Source organism: Heterocephalus glaber, unplaced genomic scaffold (genome assembly GCF_053883595.1).
Source record: "Heterocephalus glaber isolate CG9 unplaced genomic scaffold, H.glaber_assembly_v1.0 deba00001472, whole genome shotgun sequence".
In the NCBI taxonomy this organism is placed as follows: Eukaryota; Metazoa; Chordata; class Mammalia; order Rodentia; family Bathyergidae; genus Heterocephalus; species Heterocephalus glaber.
The window spans coordinates 31624219-31648879 of NW_028258315.1; the positions used below are offsets into that span (position 1 = coordinate 31624219).

A 24661-nucleotide genomic window follows, 5' to 3' on the forward strand; every position below is an offset into this window, starting at 1 on the left:
AAGTTCTTTGAACAATAAATATTATGTATCTTTCTTAAGCATATTTGCATGCTTTTTTCCTGATTAAAGATCTATAAACCTCATATTATTGTATTTTTGAGGGATTTTTTTTGGTACTGGGGATAGAACTCAGGACCTTGTGCTTTCAAGGCAGGCGCTCGAACCACTGAGCTAAATCCCTGGCCCTGTATTTTTGAGTTTTAAAGTCCACATAAAGTTTATATTTTACAAACAACTTCTCCTCTATGTCTATTTGTTGTTGAAGACTTTATTAGGTAAAAATATTGAGTGCCTGGGCCCTTTAGGATTATTTCATTTATGTTGAGAGAATTGAAGAAATAATACATATAATTCTTGCCAGAAAATTTTATAGCCTAGTTAAAAATACCAAAATGAAAAAAATGAGAATTTCAATATCTTACCTAACATATAGATCGAATGGGGGAAATTCCCAAGCATCCAGAACTTGTTTTAGTTAAGAAACTGTACATAGTTCTAAATAAAATAATTGAAAAGATCAATTTGAAGTTATAAATTTAGAATATAAAATTATTTAGCATTAAATCATTAGCCAATTTCAGTAGTCAGTCCTAAACTTTTACTTTATCTTTTGTGAGCTCATTTAGGGACTCTTACGATTAAAACTTCCCATAAATAATGATTTAAGACTTGGCTAGTCACCATGGATACAAGAATATGCCAAGTTTTTAGGTAAGATTAGGAATACAATTCTATAACATGAGGCAGAACATTATTAGTTTCACCACAGGGGGAGAGTACTTATAGACATGTTCTTTATGGTATTCATTTTCTTGGAAATACACAAACACTGGCTAGCAAGTACAAAGTTGATGAATGCTGGAATTAAAAGTAAGCTGCATAGATCTTACTGGTCAATTTTGTGACAAGATGCTGCAGAATGTGGAATGTAAGTAAACTAATGCTTAAATATTTAGTCTCTGCTTCTTTGTAGGGTTGCCATTTGGAAATTTTACTTTACATATACTTAAAATTTTAAGTGACAATTTTGAAAGAATTGTGGACTACTATCAAGAGATACATGCTTTCTTGTCCAAATCATCGCAGACCCTGCATTTTAAAAGTAATAGCTGTTTGTGAAATGGGGATTTGGTGGGCTATTGCATGAAGGATGGTGAGCACTAGGAGCTGATGTTTGTGGTGGAATGCTGGACTTGCTCCTTCCAGCGAGGATAGAAGATACTGCAGTCTGAGTTTAGAACCATCCAGTGATTCAAACTCATAAATATTATCCCATACTTTACTGCGATTCCTTGTTAAATCAGACTATAAACTCTCAGCATTTGTGTTGTACCACATTTTCTGAAATACGTGCTCACTATATATTTATTGGATGAATTTATTAAAGTTCTATGCGCCCAAACCATACACGTTGTAGGATTATCTGTGAAAAGCATGGTGCACTATACGTAAATATCGAACAATCCCTATGTTGATGGTAAATCAACGGATCCAAATGTAAAATATCGTGTGTTGGGTACCCCTGACTAGGAGTCTACCAACTCCATGCACCCGGGAGGGAAGGTGAATCTTCTGTGCGATTCAAAGTGCCATGGAAGCGGGTGCCTAGTGCCATAGCCGGGTCCTGGAGGAAAGAGCTCTGTTCCCCGGGGCTTTCGGTCACAAAGTAAAGGCGGCAGCGCCCAGGGGCCCAGCAGGGCGCGGGTGAAAGGTTGTGCGCTTTCGGAGCGCACGCCGATCCCAATACCCGGTTCGGCCAGTAAGCGGCGCTGGGCCCCGGCGATACCCAGCTGCAGATTACCTGCAGCGGCCGGGCTCGCGAGCTCCGCCCCTTGCCGCCCGCCCCCGCCCGCCCCCGCCCACCCCAGCCGCCGCACTACCCGGCTACGCGCCCTCGCTCTGAGGAGCCTAGCAGAGCGGGCTGCCGGGCTGCGCTGCGGGGCCGCTTCCCCGAGTCCCCGGCGTCCGGGCCGCCCTCTTCCCGCACAGTGCAGCGCACGAAGGCCCGGCGCCTCGGTCGACCCTGCGCCGCCTCCTCTGCTCTGCAGGCGGGGTCCGCGGGGCGCTTGGCACCTGCAGCGCGGCCCCCGGCTCCGGGCAGCGGCGCGAGCAGGCGCAGGAGCGAACGGCGCGAGGGGCGGTCGCCGGGCTCCGCAGGGCTCCGAGCGCGGAGCCATGGCCGACGGGGGCGAAGGCGAGGACGAGATCCAGTTCCTGCGAACTGTAAGCGCCGCGCTGCGTGCTCTTCCCGGGGAAGGGGCGCCCGGGCATCCGCTCGCCAGGTCCCCGCAGAGGGGCAGTGGGGCGGCGCAAGTGTGCCGGGCATGCGGGAGGGCCGGCGTCACCAAGTGTGTGCAGGTGTACGTGTTGGGCCGAGCGCGTGTCTGTGCGCGCGTGGGGACAGCCGGGGTACCGAGCGTGGCGAGCCGGCGGGAGGAGCCCAGGTTCGGTCTTGGAGTACCGGGGACCCGCGCCTGGCAGCTGTGGGAATGGGGGCGGCGGGGCAGCTGATCTGGCAGGGCTGAGACCTTTGGGGGTGCCGGGGAAGAAGACGTAGCAGGGTGGCCCTCGAGGCGCCGGGGACGTGAGGACTCGGGCTGTCTCCGGGAATACCGTTGCCGCGCCGTCCCTTGGGCTTTGGGGACCTGTGCCCTGTCACAGAACAGAGATAGCGAGATCCGCGTACTTGGCTGGCGTGCGAGCGGCCAGCCCGGGCGCTGCACTGGGTGCAGGATGCTACTCTGAGATACCCCAAATCAGGCTGCTGCGAAGCGGGTGGGGAGGTTGCCGAGACTGGTGCCAGGGTGGTCCTGTGACTGCTTGCAGAGTGTGGAGGTACGGGAAGCGTGCGTGTGCGTGTGTGTGTGTGTGTGTGTGTGTGTGTAGGTGGGGATCATGAACATGTCATTTTCTAAACGCTGCTGAGTGCAGCAAAGTGCGTGCCTGCATGCATGCGTGTATGTGTATGTGTGCACGCGTGTGTGTGCAGGGCCGGGGGGCTGCCCAGAATTTCCACACCGAGTGGCAGACAGGGAAAGGTTGGCTCCACTCTAATACAATTTTTTTTCTCCTTAAGTACCTCTTGGCGCTGCTCTTCCTCGCTCTGATTTGTTGAAACACTGCAGATACTCCCAGACCGAGGCATTGCTCACCTCCGAGCTGGGGCTGAGAGCCTCGGACCCAAAAAGCGCTCTAACTTCGTGTTCCCAATAACCCACTTAGCCTTTTCAGCGTCCTTTCAAAGCCCTTCCTTCTCCACTTCAGCTCTCCTTCCCAAAGGATACTCTCTTACTGGGTTCCCCTGAACCCCACCGAGGACTGCAGCCTTTGCTGATACTCTTCCCAGCAGTGCAGAAGTTACGATTCCCTCAATCTTGGAAAACCCTAGAGATGGTTGCATTTTAAAATACTGACCAGATGGCAACTTTGAGGTGTGAAATAGTCTTGATGATACATTTTGGTAAAATTTGCAACAAGAAAATAGTAAAGGGTCATTTTGTCTCTTTTGCTTTTCCTAATTGTTTTTTTGGGGGAGGGGTTCATTTGTGCATGAAAGGGAGAAGGCTTTGGAAAGGGGTATGCTCTGACCTGGCTGCATGCTGTGCACCACTGTTTATACTGTTGGAGTAATGTTGCCCAAGACTTGCTCTTAAGTGCAGTTTCACTAATACCTTGCTTATGGGGAATATTTTAACCTCCTAGTAATACAGTTTATAATTTTTCTTAGCGGAAAATTGTAAGTTTAAAAAAAAATAGCTCAGGCCATATTTGATTTTTTTTCCCTCAAAACTACGAAGTATTTTCTTCAGGTGGACTAAATATTTAGTTGCCGTGTGATTTTTAAATTCAATTTTTTATCAAACCACATAGGGTTAAAATTAGCTAGGAAATTTTGGATCGTTTCATGCACTCAAGGGCTTCCTGTGAGCATTTAAATGTTAAGCTGAGCTCAGGGAGGTGCTGTTATCGGAATGCTTAATGGGAACTGTTCTTGTGATGGGGTTTTGTACATATAAAGTAATGTTACCTCAGTGCTACTTGACAGCTGCCTGTCAGCTAGAGCAACACTTTTGATAAGTGGGTCTTGGGTAAGATCTGGCAGACCTAGGCTGGGATTTTTCTTTTAATAAAATGTCTGTAGGTTGTTGTGCTGATGATAAATGACCTTGAAGGAGATAGCACTGTGGAGGGAAGAAGGGGATTTTTTTTGTTAGCATTAATATCTGAAAGGAAAAATATGTCTTTTCCCCAACATTTTGCCATTTTAAAATGGAAATTCTCAAATCCTTTACCAGCTCCCCTGTCTACTGCCCTGAATCCTTTACATTTTATTCTCTCTCTTTTTTTTTTGGTACCAGGGATTGAACTCGGGTCCTTGCGCTTGCGCAGCAGGCAGCGAAACCACTGAGCTAAATCCCTGGCCCTACATTTTATTCTTTTAACCTGAGAATGTTGATGGTTTGGAAATGTTACTGGGGCTAGTAATGGAGAGCATGCCGTTCCTACATTAGTCTTCATTTGCCCCCCTGAGGCATTTATTTCTTTGTGATATGCAATCATGTCAATATGAATTACTTCATCTTTTCTTTTAAAGAAAATATTCCAAGGAGTATTGAGACTGTACATTTGATAAAATAGTTGTAAACTGAAGATTTCCTGATAGTAACTAATGAGGCTGTCATGCATAGGAAAAAAACCCCATCAAGCAGTCATTAGGACACCCTAATTGTGAAGTTGGCCAGGCATTTCGCTTGTTCTGGTTTGAGTACCCTAATAAGCAGATCATGTCTGTTGGGTTTGTATTCAGCACTCCAGCACATTGAGGCTTTTCTTTTTCTACAAGAGGTCTGAGATCATTGTTAAGGGAAGTAGAGGTGATCTTTTTTTTTTTTTTTGGTACCAGGGATCGAACTCAGGTCCTTGCGCTTGTGCGCAGCAGCCAGTGAAACCACTGAGCTAAATCCCAGCCCTGAGAGGTGATCTTTTTATTGGACTGTTTCTATGGGTTATTCCTGCTGCTGTAAATGAAGTCTTTGTGTGTGAGCTTTTGTCACTGTTTAGTTTTTAATTCCCTCTCCCACCTCCTTTCCATTATGCTGTTGCTTGTGAGCCTCCCAACATTCCTTCCCAACAGTTGTGTAGATGAACAATCAGCTTCCATTCATGACTTCCCTCTAATCTGGTTATCTTTAGAGAGATTGAGAATATGTTCTGTAAACTCTGGGATGGGTGGGGACTCTTAAGATAGAGGAATCCTACCACAAAAATAAACCTTTGGCTCATAATGTATTTTTTCACTGTCACATCACATATATCCATGATTTGAAAAAGTGTGGCTTTTAAAGTTTCTAACTTACCAACACAGCAACAGAGTGTACTTTGAGTTTTTAAAATGTAGGTCTTTTTAGCTGTATTTCTCTTTATTTCAATCTGTGGGATTTCACAGAAGGTGGATACCTCTGATGTTTAAGAAAACCGTGATATAAAATGACTTCGGTCAAGGGTTGATTTTTCTGAGTACTTCTATTTTTTTCTTATTATTTGTGTATGCACAGTAGAAATACTGTGTAATATAGTTTTTGTATTTATGTGCAGATGGAGACTTAAAACGGTCCTGGCTGTAGAGATATTCTGTTAGGAATGCTCATAGCTTTCCTCTGCCCTTCCTTTGCAGAAGGAACTATTTCATGATAAATTTCTTCTCAGTTCTTGTACGCCTTGCTTTACGGTCACAAGAACTGTCTTAGAACGTATTCATCTACCGAATAGTTTCTCTAGTGTGAGAAACTGAAAGTGTAAATAAGGTCTAAAAGGTATAATAGATAATGTGAAATAGGAAGAAAAGGGGCAAAGGGGAAGGGGAAGTGGGAGGGGTAGGGGAAAGAAAGAAGGGAATGGAATTAATATGAGAAAATGAAAGAATGGAAACAAAGTCTTTGTAAATAGGGAGGGATGGAGGGGTTGAAGGGAGGGCAGGGGAAGGGTGAAAAGAACCAAGAGAGATTATGTAAAGGTCCAAATTTCCAATGCTGAATGTCATTATATTGTATACCTAAAATGTACCAATAAAGTTAATTTAAAAAAGAGAACCTATTCATCAATTCATAACAGGAATGATGAAGTGTTGATACTAATGCTGACATAGTGTAGGGTCGTTTGAAATATTTGGTCCTCGTTTGAAAAGGAAACAATGGCTCAGCAGTGCAGAACTGGGACTGAAACTCAAATCTCAGGCTAACAGTGTCCTTTGCAGGGGAGAAAGGCTGCTCATGTATGTGTTAGGTTTACAGCAAATAGGATCCCTAGTTTTCGCAGCTGTGAGGATGTCACTGAGTCCAAAAGAGAGGATGAGTAGTGGAAATTTGCACCTTTTGCTGCTTGGATAATGAAGCCACACCTCCCAGAGCTTTAGATAGATGTGCATGGTGGTATTTTCTCAAGGAACTGATGGAACTCCTTACCCTCTTCTCCTAGGCTTCCGTCATCAGACTTTTTACTTAGAAATTAGTGTGTACACATTGGCAGGAAGGGCAGGATCTACAGCACTTAGGGCACTAACTTATTTACTATTTAGTTGTATTTGTACTTTGACTTTAGATATGTGTTTTTAGCAAGGCTGAATTATCTGAGGAAGGATTTCAGCAGCTTGGGCCACTGCAGAGGGTGTTTAGGGGAGAGGGTGGGATGATAAGGCTCAGATTTGTCTCCTGAAACTCTACCACTATGGGAATTTTATTCAGAAAAGCATTTGTTGAGCACCTTCTGTGTGCATAGCATAGTGTAAGGTGTTGAGGAGGCATTCCAAATAAGTTGAAAAGAGGTTTATAATTATAATTGCAAAGAAAAGATTTGGAAGCTGGCCTGGTATGTTTAGGAGGAAAGAATGCATACCCAATTGCTAGTATAAGAGTAGGAAGAAACCTTTAGGAAATATTCCCCAGTCTGCCCCCACCTTCCTCATTTTGCAGATAGAGAAACTGAAGCTCAGAATGAGATGGTTTGGCCCGGTGTCACACTCAGGATAGTGGATAGAGTAATGTGAAGTGTATGAAAATCTCTGAAGCATTGCCAAAACATGTAATGCATCAGCACAGTGTTCTTTATAGGCTAGGTTTAAACCCATCTGTCCCATTTTATCCTTATCTTGACCTTCCCAATGTCCCTGTCCACGTCAGCCCTCTTGTCCTTCTAGGCCCTGAAAAGGTTTCTTTTCTCCTTTCTGAAGGGTGGTCCCTCATATACCTTAAATCCTGGGTCAGGATTCATGGTCCATGCTTTAAAAAAATAAAAACAAATTCTTTTTCTCTGTCTACTTCTTCTGGTTTATCTTAAAGCACACATTCTTTCCATCTTAAAAATGTCTCTTTTTGGACCCAAATGGTTTATTTAGCTGCTCATCTTCTCCAAACGTGGTCTCTTTCTACTGCTTGTCCCCACCCCACCCTGTAAACTACCTGCCTTTTCCTCTTGTTAAAACCACATTCATCTCCTTCTTGCTGTGTCTAAATGTTCCTTTGCTCTATTCCCTAAGACCCCATCTCACAATTCAGTAACCTGATGATCCTTCTACTCTGGTTATGGAGACAAGGAGCATTCTGTGCTGTTTCATTTCTGGGCACTTTTTTGGGGTGGGGGCCTGCTTGCCCTCCTTTTCTCCAGCTGTGTGGTTGTCTCTGGAGATTCCTTTCTATTTCCTCTTCTATCTCTTATGCCTCCATGAGCTTGTCTATGTCACAAAATCTTGATCTTTTGGATAATGGAATTTGAAAAGACTTAATGATTTCATTCAGCTTTGAGAGCTAAGATGGAAGGGGTCTCTTTGATAAGGGCACTAATCCCCTTAAAGGTCCTGCCTCTTATTACTATCACCTTGAGCATTAGGATTTCAGTATATATATATATGTAGGGTAGGGTGGGGGATAAATATTGACCAGCGTGTGATAGTTCTTGTTCCAGCTGTCATCGTCCAACATCCTCAATTAGGCAACCCACCTTGAATCCTTCTTCCATTTTAATGAAGAGCTCAACCCCCTCAGCTGAGGTTCCTGACATACCCAGTCTGCCCTGTATAATCTGCTGTTTCATGCCTGGAGTTTCTCCATCCCCGATAGACCCTTTTTGGATCATACCAACCAGTTCTGATTTTCTTTCTCTGACCATCTCTTAAGCTTTTCAGTTAGTTCTGTACATTTTGTCTCTTACCTAATGCTGCATGGGAACAGGGAGGACCATGTTGGAACGTTAGTTTCTCCTGATGCTTAGCAGAGTGTTAGCTACTAGAACAGGTTTAAGAGAGCTCTTACAGAAAATAGATCAGGACAAGGGGAATGGCCCTCCATTAAGTGTGAATATCACTTGAATGTGTTGTGTGGGAAGCCGGGAAAGATCGTGGAAGTGAGATTTCTCCTATAGGCAGCAGAGGAAGGTTTGTGGGTCACATTCTGAGATAAGGACAGCAGAGGTGGATAGGACATGTGAGATGCCATTTTGAGAGTGGCTGGGCCATAGACAAACCTGTGCCATCTCAGTGTTTCGGTCAGATGGTGTCTATGTGCCTTTCTGAGGTTGCCTGGGGTACTCTTCTGACCTGAAATACAGTGTCTTGGGGAATAACTCCCTCTCTGGCATGGGCTCAGTCAGGAGCCCAGAGTTGTTTTATATAATTCCCTGCCTGCTGCTGTTGGTGACTTTCTTTCTTTCTTTTTTTTTGGGGGGGGTACCAGGGATTGAATTTGGGACCTTGCGCTTGCGAGGCAGGTGGTAGAACCACTGAGCTAAATCCCCGGCTCGGTGACTTTATTTCTTATAGGTTCATTATACATACTGTCTACTGTATCTGCTCTAAGTATTTCACATATATTTTTCTTATAAAATTCTAACCAAATTCTTCAGAAGTTAGGACAGAGAAGTTAAATCACCAGAGCAGAGTTTGCAGATACAAGTGGTAGAGCTATGGCTTCAGACCGGGTGGCCAGCTCTAGAACCTTTACTCAACCTTAAGGTCCCTTTCTGCTGGAGGTAAACATATATTAAAACAAGAGGGAAACTTGGTTCTCTACTTCTCTCTTTAGGAACATCTTTCATTATATCAAATGTGAATTTCTTACACTACCAGCACCATGTGGTGCTGTTTAATGCTTAGGGAATTGAATTGATTCTGTGAGACAATATTTTGGATAATAGATGTAGAATAGGGCAGAAGTCTGCAAAGTTTACTCTGTTGCCTTAATTTGGGTGCATAAACTGGCACCTGCGTTGTTCACAGCAGTACCCCAGGTCTCTAGGAAGTGCCCTGGAGGCAGAAGAGGACATGTAAGGTGTGATTAAAAAAATACAACGAATGCTTAATTTAAAAAATTTATTACTGTAAAAGACATGTTGACATTGATCCCCTCAAAATACTCCCCCTACTTCTAACATACTCATTCCATTATTCTGGTTACTCTTTGAAGCAGCTCCTGAAGTCCTCTTTCACGAGTGCCTTTAGTGGTGCTGTTACAGCTGCCTCCGTGTCCTTGTTGATTCAAAACATTTACCTTTCATAGTCATTTTGACTTTGGGGAAGAGCCAGAAGTCATATGGTGCCAGATTCAGTGAATAAACTGGATGAGGACACGGTAATTTTTGTTTTTGTACCAGTGATCGAATTCTGGTCCTTGTGCTTGTGAGGCAGGGGCGGAACCACTGAGTTAAATCCCTGGCTCCACCCTGTAATGTTTTAATGAGCCTGCCTTTCCATTGGATGCCACTCAGCAGCAGCATTCATCGTATTTTTTTTTCTTTTATTGGTACACTTTAGATATACAATTCGTTTACGTTTATCATTGGGTGTTTGTACCTGTACATGAAGTATCTTGGTTCTTATTTTTTTCCCCCATTACCTGTGCACCCTTCACCCCCTCTGCCCTTCCCTATTTACATAGATTTCATTTCCATTTTTTTTTCCTTTTCTCATAGTTTTTCCTTTCCCTCTTTTCCTTTCCCCTTCCCCTCCCTTCACTCCTTCGTCTTCGGACCTTTTTTCCTATTTTGATCACATCTTGTAAAAGGTACTCAGGAAAAAGGAGTTCTACACCCGCTTCAGAAAATGGCAAGAACAGTGAGATAAATATGCTTGAAGTAAGGGGGGAATACTTTGAGGGAATTAGTGACAATGTGTCTTTCACTGTAATAATTTTTAAAACTTAAACATTCACCATGTTTTTCGATCAGACCTGAGATGTGGAAACAGTGGAAGCTTATGTAGGAGGTTGGGAGCAGTGAGTTCAGGGTCTGTGAGATTGTGCTCTGTGTCACTCAGAACAAACGAGAGGGGGTGACGAAGGTGGTCATGACACAGATCCGACTCCACCTCTACCAGGTGGAGCCGATGGTGTTAACAGCAGATTTCATTTGACATAAAATGTAGAAATAATCTAAGGCAACACCAGAATGTGGAATGACAGGAAGACAGGCATTATAGCATCAGTAAAATGCCACATCCATCTCTGAAAGGGCTCTGAAATTCATTGTGTAGAGTTCCTGACAATTTTGATTCATTTTATTTTGAGAACAGTTGGAATTTGGGGAGTGGGCTAAGAGATAAAACATTGTAAAATATTTAAAAATATAGATACTGTTTTAAAGAACTGTCCTTCAGGGGCATGTAATAGTTATGAGACTATAGGGAAGACACAGTGTCTTTCTACCTTTCAGGGTAGAACAACATATTGAAGAATGATTGGGGCATTTTGCACACACACATAGCTATACACATACCCTATGACCTTTGCCTTTCCCTTTACTACTTTTTAGACTCTCCATGCAGTCCCCTTTGGTCCACGACATATTTGACATGATGTGTCTCTAAGAACAATGCCATGAGTAGGGGTTATGGTCAGCTCACAAGTCCTGGCTTGTGGGGTCTGTGAATCATCAGGAGAACATTTCCTCTGGAGTCAAGACGAATTGCAAGCTGCCATGAAGTATCAGCACAGCAGCTTAAAGTGCCCAGTCTACTCCTGTCCCCCTTGTTGCAGCGAAAGGGCATCATCTCCTGAAGCTGAGTGTCATTATTATGTGTCAGCATTCTTCCCCTGTCAGGGAGCTGTGTCACTCAGGAAAGCCTGCAGAATCTGCCCAGCTAGAGTCCTTCCTCCACCAAAGGGGACACATAAACAGGTGAAGGGAAGAGAAACTTATTTGTCACTCCTGCCTGTTCCAATGTCCCATCTCTTCATAGGGCTGAGTCTGGAGCATCTGTCGAGTGCTTATTGTGTGCAGTGCATCTTGCTGGGTGCTGGGGCTTAAGCAGATCTGAACTGGCTCCTTCTGAGACTTTGTTCTGTCTCTGGGAGATGGGATGCAGAAGAAGGGAGAACCACGTGTCCTACTGCAGAGTGGACATAAGGGGCAGATACTCTAAGGGGAAGGATATCTCGGAGGGAGGAATATACGGCCCATGAGTGTGATCATCAAGACTTCTTAGTGGAGTTGGTGTTTGACAGTTAAGAATGTTCAGACTGAAGAGGAACTGAAGGGTCATGGTCCAATCCCGTGATTTGATAGTGGAGGTAAATGAAAGGAAAAGTGTGTTGGCTCCATTCATTCAGCTTGAATAGGACCACCATAATTCATTGGATTCCTGGAACAATTCATTTAGTCTATAAAGCAGTTAATTGAATTTGTACAGATCAGGAAACTGAGTTGTAGAGAGGTGAGATACTTGTTCAAGGACAATTTATGAGTAAGTATGTTGCTGGCCAACTAGGATCTAGCAGATGCCAAAGCCCTTTTCTTCCCTCCCTTCCTCTGTCAGGAAAAACTGCAAAAGACTGTGAATTGAATGAGAAAAAAGGAATTGTTGCATTTTCCTTCCTCATTCATCCTTTGGGATTATCTCTGCCTTTTCTTTGACTTTGAGCTAATTTATAACTCTGTTAAGTTGCAGTGATGGTTTTAGAACCTCCCATTCTTGCTGATGGAAATTGTGCGCGTGGCTGGTGAATGACAGCTCTTGAGCAGTTCCCCTCTGTCTGGCACCTTCTCCCCGAAGTCCTGGTGGGCTCATGTGTTTGTGTACTCTTTGGAGTCTCCTTTGAACCTCACCATGCTGGTTCTTTTGTTAATGAATTAAAATCTTTGCCATGTGTTCAATTAGTATTTGAGTCATATATTTACCTTTTTATAAAAATATTTTCTTTCACCTCACTGACGTGCCTCCTCAAGTTGGGATGGGTAGGATTTTGGTGGATTTGGGCAGGGAGGGTAGGAAGGAGGGCCACTGGAAGGAGGATATAAGCAGAGGCTATGAGTTCCTCTTGATTCCCTGTCCCCTGGGAGATTTCATTCTTTGTTGTGCTTTGTGATCAGTGAGCTCCTGCTTTCTATGGGTGCCAGGGGCATGTATCCTCCCCTGGAGCCTCACAGGGGTGAGTAAGGGGTCCTCACTGTTGCTGGTCTCTACTTATCCTATTCTCTCTGTGTGATCCAGCCCTGCTTCAGCCTATTCCTTGGCAAATGATCCTTTCCTTAGATTCTCTGAAGCTAATCCCTGGAGAGTGCCTGCTGTCCTTGGCAGGGCCCTGATGGCATCAGCAGAAAGCACATAGGGACATGTTGAGGGGAGGAGATGATGTGAGACTCCGAGCGGTGGCATTCCTGGAAGGGTGGGGTGCCTGGAGAGCAGGATCAGGGGTTTGTACTTAATTCATAAGGCAAGAGGGGCCTTTGGAATCACTTTCCTCCCCTTTTTTCTTTCACAGGAGGGAAATGGGTCAGAGATGTCTATTAGGAAGATCAATGTGGCACTGATTTATAAGATAAGTTGGGATACAGAGAAACGGGAGAGAGGCTGGATGGAGTTAAGAACCCTATTAGGAGAGTCACCACGGAGTTGGCGCAAGATACTTCAGGCATATATTTGGGTGGCAGTAGAGAGAATGGGAAGGGAGGAGGTTTAGGGACTCCATAGAGGGGTTTATGGGATTGGCAGCTGATTAGATTGTAATGAGAGGAAAAAGAGAAAGGTAAACTCAGGAGACTCAGAAGGTGATGGCATAATTTATAAATCAGGAAGAAGGGAAAGTTTTAGGGGAAGGCAGTGGGGCTTGTTTGGGATTTATTGTGATGTATGTTGTGGATTTATTTGTGTTTCTGTGAAAATGGGTTGACGAACCAGTTCCTCAGTACCTCCAAAGGTGGCTTCACTTGGATAGAGTCTTTACAGAGGTAATCAAATTAAAGTGAGATCATTAAGGTTGGCCTGTGATCCCACACGACTGCGGTCCTTGTAGTCAGTGGGGATTAGGACACAGACACACAGGAAGGAAGATGTGAAGATCCACAGGAAGAACTCCTGTGAAGATTAAATCACTCAGCTATAGGCTAAGGTATGCCAGTGACTCCAGACGCCAGGGAGGGGCTGGAAACAGATTGTCCCTCAGCCGTAGGAGAAACAGCCCTGTCAGTGACACCTTAAGCTTAGCTTTTGAGCCCATGGAACTGTGAGGCCACCAATGCCTGCTGTGAAATTATCTTGATCGTGGCACTTTGTTACAACAGCTATGAAATTGTGGCTGTAGTGTTTCAGACAGGAGATGGGCCTACAAAGGTAGATAGGACAGCCTTGGGGTGATGGCAGAGCCATGAAAATGGCTGAGATAGCCTCAGGAAGGAGCTTGTAGAGACCCAGGAGTGATGCGCCAAGGGAGGCGACACCTGAGACCTTTGATGTGACCATCAGAAATTTACCCAGGTTCTCTGAGAGGAAGGTGAAAGTAGATGCCAAATCTCAGGAGACAGCAGGCAGAGGGAGCCGTAAGTAGGAGCAGCCGACTTAGATGCTCTTTTTACTGCAGATGTGGAGGCAGAGAGGAAGTGGGAGCAAGGATCAAAGAAAGATGTGCTAGGTAGCTTTCCATCACTCTCACAAATATCTGAAGTAATCAACTTATGAAGAGGAAACATTTATTTTGGCTCATGGTTTTGTAGTTTCTAGTCCAGGACCATTGGCCTTGCTGCTTTTGGGCCTGTGGCAAGACAGTGCCTCATGGTGACAGTGTATGGAGGAGCAAGACTTCATGGCTCAGAAGGGAAAGAGGAAGAGGAAGAGGCTAAGGCGCCACCCTTTCCTTCTGGGGCACATCCTCAGTAACCTGAAGACTTCTCACCAAGTGCTACTTCTTTTTTTTTTGGTACCAGGGATCAAACTTGGGTCCTTGTGCTTGCGAAGCAGGCCCCGGAACAACTGAGCTAAACCCCCAGCCCTAAGTGCTACTTCTTAAGGGTTCTACCACCTCCGAAAGCACCAGGCTGGGTGTAATCCTTCAATACATGGGCCTTTGTGGCATGCTGAAGATGCAGGTGATAGCAAAAGCTAATTTTTATCTTTTCATGGGAGGACTGTAATCTAAGGTTGTACGGGAGGAGGGGTGGTTGCCTTGCAGGGTTCCAGGGAGAGGAGAGGATGGAGACCCTGGCCTGATATACCCCATCGTGCAGAACCTGATGCATTGCCTTTTGTTTTGTAGAGTCTTAATTACTTGTTTTTCACCTAATCTGAGAGCATGCGTATTTTCGTTTGACTTTGGTTTAGGTTTGCATAATTTCATTTTCTGCTGCTTTTCCTAAGTAATTGAAATTGGTTCTAAGTTGGGCGTGTTTTGTTTAGATGTTTCAGGCTGTTGGTGATTAAATAATCTAACTAGGCTTGAAAGCAAGCACATCTCATTAGAGTGAGTGGGAAAAGTTCATATTGCTAGTAATTTTTTAAAATAATGTAACTATTGACTCAAAGATTGTAGGGTTTATGTGCAAAGGCTGATTAAAAATACGGTGTATATTTACATTTACAGAGTTATTACAGTAAAAGTTATGCTGTTATTAATCCCCCTCAAAATACTCCCCTTTGGTTCAGACACTTTTTTTTGTACTGGGGATTGAACTTGGGTCCTTGCACTTGCAAGGCAGGCGATGGAACCACTGAGCTAAATCCCTGGCCTGCTTCAGACACATTCATCCCATCATTTTTGCCACTTTTTTCTTTATACTTTTATGATACATAATTAATACATTTATCATGGGGAATTGGTATGTTCGTGCCACCTTCTCAAGCATTTCTGGGAATCTCTTTTGTGAGTGTCTTTACAAGATGTGATGAAAAATATGGTGGATCCTGCTTCTGAGTGCCATCCCAAAGAAAGGCAGGCTTGTAAAAAACACCATGAAGTGTCCTGATTCCCCTTATTTGCTAGATCTGGCACCATGTTTGTGGAACTTCTGGTTCTTCCCTGGTCAAAATGTCCTCGAGAGGTAAGTGTTTTGTATTGATTTGGGACATTGAGGCAGCTTTGACAGTGCAACTAAAGATGAAGAGTGCTTCAGAAAGTGACAAGAATGATGGGGGGTGTTGAAAGTGAGGGGGAGTATTTTGAGGGGGATTAGTGGCAATGTGCCTTTTATTATAATACATGAAAAAAATTAAACATTCACTGTACTTTTTAAAAGCATACCTTATAGGTAATTACAAATAACTTTTTAGGACATGGTCAGTATAGAAATATATTGGAGTGATTTCCTCACAGCTCAGATCAGGGGAAAACATTGCAATATCTTAGGAAACAAAATGATTCTGCTAATAGCAACTCCTCTTAGCTGCCCTCCTGTGATAAATGGCTTAGTTTGCTAAACAAATTTCAGTGTTTTTTTTTTCTTCAGAAAATTAAACAATTTTTATTTTCAGAGATATTTTTCATGCCTTTTTTGTGTAATTATCACTATATTGCAATATGATTTATAGCTTATAAAACATTTAGACTAAACAGTAAATGTGTCTAGCACTTATATGTAAAAATTTTACAGTATGTTTATACTTAACACCAGTGATTTAAAAGTAAAAGCTTTCAACCAATGTCTACATTTAACAATAAAGCATGTATTTTAACCTCTTTAGTGCCTACCACTCTCTCATAAAAGGAATCTGGCTTTGAGATGATTATTGTGGGATCTGTTCATGGCTAGCCAAACTGCATGTATACCATGTACCAAAGACATCATTAAGACAAATGTTACCTTCTAACCTTTATCAAATTAGATACAGTACATCTTACCACAATATCTATGTAGTATATATAAATAGAGGTGTATGCCAAATGTCAATCATCATTAAATATCCTGGGGGCCGGGGATTTAGCTCAGTGGTTCTGCCGCCTGCCTCGAAAGCGCGAGGTCCCAAGTTTGATCTCCAGTACCAAAACCAAACAAACAAAGTTATATATCCTGTAACTTTTTAGGAACTTTCTTCAACCAGTGATGTGCTGTGTGAAATGCTCCTCATCCCCTTTCTTGGTGTGCCTTCTGTGCCCAGGGCTGCCAGTGCTTTGCCAGGGATGAAGAGGCCCTCACAGTGTGAAGACCAAAAGTTCTGTATTTTTCATGTGCCAGTACTCTTCCACTGAGCCACACTTTAGTCCCGATTTTGAAATTTTGAGTCAGAGCCTGGCTAAGTTTCCTGGGCTAGCCTCAAACTTGAGATCCTCTGCTTCTGACTCTGGAGTAGCTGGGGTTATGAGTTTGAACTTATTTTCCGCTACTGATGTGGAAACTGATGCCCAGAGTTTAGAAGAGGGCCCTATATGGATGGCTTACTAGGGTACAGAAATGAATGTTAAAATCTTGGTGTCCATGCTAGTGCCATTGTGCTTGAGCATGAATGGTGGAGCAAATTAAAATCTGACCACAACAGAGTCTGGAGAATAAATCAAGGAGACGCACTGTGTTGCAGATCTTGCCAGAGAGAAAATGAGTAATGGCACCCTTTTGCTTGTTGTCCATAGTGCTAGGAATTAAGACTTCAGCATAATTTAGCAGCACAACTTCTAAGAAGGGACCTGATACTATAGATAAATAGTATAATAATATTTTTAAGGTTTGATAAATTCACCCTATTTTTATGGGCAGGGAAGTTACTGGCAGAGTGTTTTTTGATAAGATTCTTTGGTGTCATAAACTGAAATATTGAGAGCATAAGAGTTTCCACATGAGTGAGGTAGGGAAAAGAAAAGCTACTGTAAATTATAAGAGGCTAAGGCTATGTTTTTTTTTTGCGGGGGTTTACCGGGGTTGAACTCTGGATCTTGTACTTGTGAGGCAGATGGAGGAACCACTGAGCTAAATCCCCAGCCCCAAGTCTATGTTTTTATTTGGATACTAATTAGTAAATCTTCAGGCATCTTTTTAATTTAGCTACATGATTGGCATTGTGGCTGCTTCAGGTCATAATGAATGCTATGATGAATATTGGCTTAAACATGTGCTAGGCTAATGTTTTTACTGCATAGTGCTACTTCCTAGGTACTGGATAGGACCTATGAATGGTACTGTTTTATGTAGCCAAAATGCAGTCACTACCTTTTGTTTGTCAGCTGTTTATGGGATGTGGTAGGTTTATTCCCAAATGCCCTTCATTTGTTTTTAAAAGTAGTTTCCATATAGTCACTAATAAGACTAAATTGGAAAGGGCCGAGACTAGAACCCAATGGCCAGACAGGTGAGATTTCCTTCAAGGTCTATATCAGCTCATTCCCATGTTTTTCTTGTAATCTTGTAATCCACATTGTTCCCCATTTCAGTCAAGGAGAAATTAATGAGGATGATCAAGCTGGCTGAAAGCCCTTATATCCATAGAAATATAAATTACAGTATGTACAGATTTATATCCGTATATCTTGCCATTGTCATTGTCACATTCTTGGCCTTCCTAAATGCCTGAATCCATGAATGTGATGAGGTATATTAGACATAGTACTTGCCCATGAGAAACTATTCCTAAGAGTATTTTATTTGCCTTTTGTAGACTTTTTTGGCGGTACCAGGGAGGGATTGAACTCAGGGCCTTGTGCTTTCCAGGCAGGAATGGCATTACTGAGCTCCATCCCCGGCCAGCCTTTTGTAGACATTTTTTGACCTCTGAAATATTTCTAAGTAAATGTAAAAGATTTTATTGAAATGTAGTATATAACATGCCTGTACTGAAGTACATGAATTTTGTGTACATGGCTTGAAGTTTTGCAGTGTGGATACATCTGTGTCTGCCACTCAGATCAACAGATGGGGAGTTCCCAGCTCATAGACGCCTCCCTCAGACTCCTTCCAAATAGTTATCTGCCTTTCCAAAGGTAATTGCTTTGCTGACTTCTAGAAAAATCGATTGTTTTGTGCTGTATATAAATGAAATCATATAGTATATACTCCTTTGTGTCTGGTTTCTTTTTCTTCATATTATGTGCATGAGGTATACTGTGTTGTACCTAATTGTGGTTCATTATCTATTAGCGCTCTGTGCTGTGACTTACTGATCCATTTTGTTGCAAGACATTGGGTTGTTTCTAGTTTGTACTAGTAAGATTAAAGCTGGACTGAATAATATAATCAACTTTACATATTGATGTTACATCTCATAATAACCCTGCTAAGTTCACTTATTAATTCTAAGAGTTTTTAGATTCTTTTGGATTTTCTATAAACCCAGTTATGTCATGTGTACACAATGACCATTTGATTTTTCTTTTCCAGTGTCTATGTCTTCTTGCCTCATTGTATCACCCAAGCAAGACTCAGGAAATGCTGACTCTAAGATGTAATGGTTGGTCTTTGATCTTTTCTCCCAATTTCAGGGAAAACTTAGAAAATTTCCTCAAGTACGATGTTTGTTGTGCTATGCTAGGAGATTCCATCTTGTTTTTAGCCCCTGAACTCTTTTTGGTATTGAGTGTCTTACCGTATGCATATGTAGATTACAAATACATGCATTTAAGCCTATTATCTTATTATTTGTCCCCTTAATTCAGGGAAGTGAAGGTGGTATCCTCCCTGCCCAATTTATATGTTGAGGTCTTAACCTCTAATGTAATGATTAGGAGGCAGAGGCCTTGGGATATCATTGGATCATGAGGGTGAAGTCCTCCTGAGGGCATTAGTGCCCTTCAAAAGAGAATCAAGAGAGTTCTCTTGGCCGAAGTCTGCCATGTGAGTATGCACTGGTAATGGAGCTGACTGTGCTGCCACCAGATCTCAGACTTCCAGCTTCCAGAATGGCAAGAAATAAATTCCTGTGTGTGTAAGTGGACAAGACAATTAATTCTTTGTATCTCTTTGGTTTTCTAGATTAATCAAGAATTTATCGACAAGTTTCTATTCGTGAGTTACACATTCTTTTATTGCCCTTTTACTCTTCATACTGGAGATTATAACACACATCATTGATTTATTCATATCTACCTTAAATGATACTTGTGCATTTTTCTGGACAATGAAAGGACCTTATAACCCTTATAACCCAGACTGCTCTTCCTTATAGGTGAATATCTTCTCCAAGATCTCATCTCAATTCATGGGATTTCCCCAGACTCTCTATGAATACAATTCAGTGTGATAGTGCCCAAATCTCTACACTCTACTTTGGAAAATTACATGCAAGAGCGTCATGTCCCATGATTTGGTAGTTCCACAGGACTTTCAAATAACCCTGTACTTCATCTAGTTTTATAGTTGCACCCAAGAATATGGTGGAAAGGTTAATTCAGTAGCAGCTTCTCCACCATAACTGGGGATGGAAGTCCTCCACTAGAAGCTGACTTATGATAGTAAATATAACAGTGCTGCTTGTTTTCTTTTAACTTATCTTCAAAAAACATTTTAGGTTGCAATGATTCTGGAGTCACAGGAGGTACATACTCTCTAATTGGTTTCCCCACTGGTTATGTCTTAAATAATAGAGTACAATGTCAAAAAGCAGAAAATGGATGTTGGTATAAAACACATGTATAGTCTTATGTTACTTCATCACTGGTAGATTCATGTGCTCACTCAATCCCACAAAGATTCCGCTTGTGCTGTCACTTCATTGTCACATCTGTGCTCCTCATCTGTGCATGTGGCACCACCTCTGCTCCCCAGCAGCCACTCATTTGTTCTCCAGCTCTGTAATTTTGTCTTTTGGGAATACTACATAAGCTGAATGAGATACAGTATGTGGCCTTTGAGGTTGGCATTTTTCACTCAGCAAAATGGCGTTCTTGTGGTATGACTATACCACATTTTGGTTAGCCATTCAACTCATGGAAGGAAATTTTGTTTTTCACTTTTGATTAATATGTAGCATGATCAAAATATATGGTGAATATTTAAATTTAAAAATTTTTCTACAGTGAAAGATACATTGTCATTAGTCCCCCTCATAATATTTTCCCTCACTTTGAACTCACTTATCTCATTGTTCTTACCACTTTCTGAAAGTTTTGAAAAGTCTTCTTTCACGTATTTATTTGTTTTGTCATGGCTGCCTTGATATCCTGAATTAATTTAAAACGTTTGCCTTTCATGCTCATTTTGATTCTAGGAAAGAGCCAGAAGTTGCATGGTTCCAGATCTGGTGAATAAAGTGGGTGTGGATACACTGTCATGTTTTTATTCGACAGAAATTGCACTAAATGTTTTGAATCAATTTAGGACTTCAAGGCAGCCACATAAAGACTCTCATGAAAGAGGATTTCCAGAACTGCTTTAGAAAGTAGCAAGAATGATGGGATCAGTGTGTTCAAAGTGAGAGGGGAGTATTTTCAAGGGGATTAATGGCAATGTGTCTTTTACAGTAATACTGTACACTCTTTAAAAAATTCAACATTCACTGCATTTTGGGATCATTCTTATATAATTAAAAGTTGCTGTGAATAATCTTATACAAGCATTTCTGTAGACATGTGTTTTTATTTTTCTAGGTAAATGCCCAGGAATATAATTGATGGGCTATATGGTAAATATATGTTTAGTCTTTAAAGAAACTTGCTGATCCCTTTTCATAGCTGCTATACCATTTCACATCACCAGCAGTGGGCGAGATGTCCACTGTCTCTCTGTCTTTGCTGGCATTTGGAATTGTCACTGTTTTAAAATTTTAGCTGTTCTGCTGAAAGTGTAGTGATATCTCCTCATGCTGTTAAATTTGCATTTCCCTAATGGTTATTAATTCTGAACATCTTTTCATGTGCTTATTTGCCATCTGTATAATTCTTTTCAGTAAAATGTCTCTTTATGTCTTTTGCTCACAGAATTTAAAAAAAAAAATTCAAGTATGAAAATTCTTTATTAATTCCAGATAGGAGTCCTTTATCAAATATGTGGTTTGCACATGTTTTCTCCCAGTCTGAAGCTCATTTTTTCCCTCTTAACGGAATCTTGTACCTAGCTAGAGTATTTATTTTTGATGAAGTACAATTTTATTGATATTTTTTTTTTGTGGATTGTGTTGTTGGTTTCTTGTCTAAGAACTCATCAGACCTAAGACATTGGTCTGAATATTTTCTCCTAAAAGTTTTCTAGTTTTATGTTTCACATTAAGTTTATGATCCTTTCTGTGTAATTTTTATATAAATCATGAGATTTAGGTTAGGGTTCTATTTTTTTTTTGTTTGTTTGTCAATATCCAATCACATTTGGTGACAAGACTTCATTCCTCCATTTAATTGATTTTGTAAACTTGCAAAAAAAATTATTTGGCCATACGTGTGTGAGGCCACTTCTGGGTTCTGTGTCTTTTCTGTTCATCCATATCTCCATTTGTTTACCAATACCACACAGTCTTAATTTCTGTCACCCAAGTATTAATCAGTCCCAACTCTGCTTAACTTATGAGATCAGATGAGATCGAGTGCATTAAGGGTGGTATAGCCATAGACCACACAGTCTTAATATCTGTGGCTTCCTAACTCTTAAAATCAGATCTACATCATTCCTTTTTCAAAAATTCATTAAGTTTATTGGTACATTTTAGGTATACAGTATGATGGTATTCATTAGGAATTTGTACATTTACATATCTTGGTTCTTATTTTTTCCCCATTTCCCTGCCTTCCCTTCAACTCCTCCACCCCTCCCTATTTACAAAGACTTTGTTTCCGTTTTTTCCTTTTCTCATATTTATTCCTTTCCCTTCTTTCTTTTCCCCTACTCCTCTCACTTCCCCTTCCCCTTCGAACCTTTTCTTCCTATTTCACATCATCTGTTATAAATTTTGATCCTCATTTACACTTTCAATTTTTCACACCAGAGAAATTATTTGATATTTACACATGTACATCATTCCTATTTTTTTTTTTTCTCTTTTTGGTACTGGGGATCGAACTCAGGTCCTTCCGCTTGCAGGGCAGGTCGTGGAACCATTGAGCTAAATCCCCGGCTATCATTCCTATTTTTAAAAATTAGTTTAAATTTAATTTAAATATAATTTGCAGAACATTTTTGTCTGTATTTACAAGGAAAATTTCACTGGGATTTTGGTAAGAATTGCAGTAAACCTATCAAGTTGGAGTGAGTTGATATCTTTATTTAGTCTTCTAATCCATGAACACTTTACCAGGTGGTTTTGATTTACTTGATGTGGCATTGTGGAAGTGTTCTTTCTGACTAAACTCTTAACATCCTGTTCTTTTTCATCTCATACTTCCTTATTTCTTTTAGCTGAGTTTTTGTTTTTCACCTGTGAACATATGAATTTCTCATCATTTTTTGGTGATGATATGCATTCATTATGTTGTACTACATAAGAGTTCACACACTATATACATATATATTTATATATATATATTTTTTTCTTTTCTTTTTCTTTTTTGGTACTGGGAATCGAACTCAGGACCTTGTGCTTGTGAGGCAGGCAGCAGAACCACTGAGCTAAATCCCCAGTCCATGCCATATATTTAATCTACTAACAAATTCAACATTGTATACCTTGAGTTATCCAAAACTTTGAACTTTTTGGCTAAGAACTGGATCTATTGTTAAACTCTTCAGTTTCTTGTCCATCTCAGATAATAGCACTAATACTTGGCTTTCTTTCTGGGGCCATTTTCCTCTGAGAGACATACTTTTGTTTTGAGTTATGTAGACTAAGCCAGGGCCTAGTACATAGTAAGAACATGCTTCATGACTGAGGTGTACTCTAAGGTCTCCGCATCAAATAAAAACACTTCTTGAAAATAAGACTATATGTAATGGTGATTACAGTAAAGCCACACTGACCTGCAATAATCAAAATTTATGCCTTGGAAAAATATTAATTTTATTGGTCATGAACCTTCAGCATGGCTCAAGAACAGATGAAATTGCTAAGTTACAGAAGTGCTGTTGAAATGTTTATTGTGACAGACAGATTGTGTTGGCCACCCATCTATACTGCTCATGAGTTCATTTGTGTAAATATATTCTCTGTTTTAGGCTACAGTTTCATTGGTGGATGGGTGTTCTTTCTTCTTAGTGATTTAAAAAAAATTTCCCTTTGTTAATTTAGTCTCATGTATCCTGTATCTCTTTTTCGTATAACGTTTGCCCTGAGTTTGGGTGTGGGAATTTCCTTAAGACAGCCTTTACTCTGTTATACTCTGAGTAAATCTGTAAATGAATTCTTGTTCACCACAATTTATTTTTACTTTGAGCGTTAAGTGGTTCCACTAATTCCATTTTCTGATGTTTGAGGTACTGTATGACATAAACTTCCGGTGACTGTTTTTAGATCTCTCTGTCCTGTGGCCTTTAACTGACAATGTTTTTCAACCGGCCTGGCCCTAGGTAAGTGAGTTGAGAAAAAGAGACATTGTACAGGGGCAAAATCCCTGCATCTCATAATGTTTGGCATAATTGTAGCAATTGCAGGATGGTCCCTTTTTCAAAGCAGAGGTATCAAAGTAAGCAAAGTTTAATGATGGATGAGGAAAAGAGCTCCTTAGGGCATTATGAGCTCTAATTTTTAAAAAATGGAATTATGATTTGCTCTGCATGGGTTGCTCTGGAGGAATATTGGTAAATATGGTATATTCTAGGTCCCAGAAAATTCTGTGTGATAAATTACAGCTTATCCCAGTTCTGTGTTGTTTACTGATAATCTGGCTGTAGTTGTGATAAGACAGAGAAATAATAAAGCAAACCACTTCGAGGTTTAGCAGTAGCATTTAAAGGGAATGATTTAAAAAGGGTAATTTCTAATGTGTATCTGATATATAAATTGACTTCTTCAGTGATTTAAAAATTCTTAATATTATTTATATCTAGTATAAGTAATCCATTTCAAAATAGGCACAGTAAGCTGGACATTTATAGCTTGTATGGTGGGTACAGAGAGGACTTTTGTACCGGACTTAATTATTAATGTCTGTCAGCCAGATGACTAAAAGTAGTCCATGAAAATCAGGAATGTTTACATAACATTTAACTTGAGAGAAATATTTCCCAAGGAATATGCTTGATAATATTTTTTTATTGGTCAATGCTGTTGCCTTTCATAATCTATTTTAAACTTAAGTGAAGTATTGATTTATCATGGTGAACAATTTTTTAGTATTTTGAATATTCTGGCAAAACCAGTTGTTTTTCTTGTATGTAGTGTCAGGAAAGAGTTTGGACATCTTTTTATGTTTTATTTTCAAGGTTATTTTCTTTAGCATATTTTTATTAGGCCATTCTCAAGGAATATGTTTTACTTTATTATTTTTCAACACAATACTGATTTACCCAAACCATTACATTTTATTAGGAAGTTTTCCTTAAAATTTTAGTATTTGGAATGAAATGCAAAGAGGATGCAGCATGGTGTACACTGTCCTTTATTCTCCTTAACGTAATGTTTTAATTGTTT

At 41.0% G+C, this 24661-nt stretch overlaps 1 protein-coding gene and 1 long non-coding RNA gene across 2 annotated transcripts in view; both read left to right on the top strand.

The window, feature by feature from the left end:
* The first annotated feature begins 1867 nt into the window (after nt 1-1867).
* Nucleotides 1868-24661, top strand: part of Ryr2 (ryanodine receptor 2) — a 676288-nt gene continuing 653494 nt past the window's right edge. Inside the window, exon 1 of the mRNA XM_087181253.1 lies at nt 1868-2223. Within this exon, the coding sequence (XP_087037379.1) occupies nt 2176-2223 (48 nt within the window). The 5' untranslated portion in view covers nt 1868-2175. The remainder of the gene's footprint in view (nt 2224-24661) is intronic.
* On the top strand, nt 15232-19234 carry LOC147826306 (uncharacterized). The gene is made up of 4 exons (XR_015439131.1): nt 15232-15291; nt 18044-18155; nt 18553-18622; nt 19144-19234. It is a non-coding gene; the product is annotated as an uncharacterized LOC147826306 (long non-coding RNA).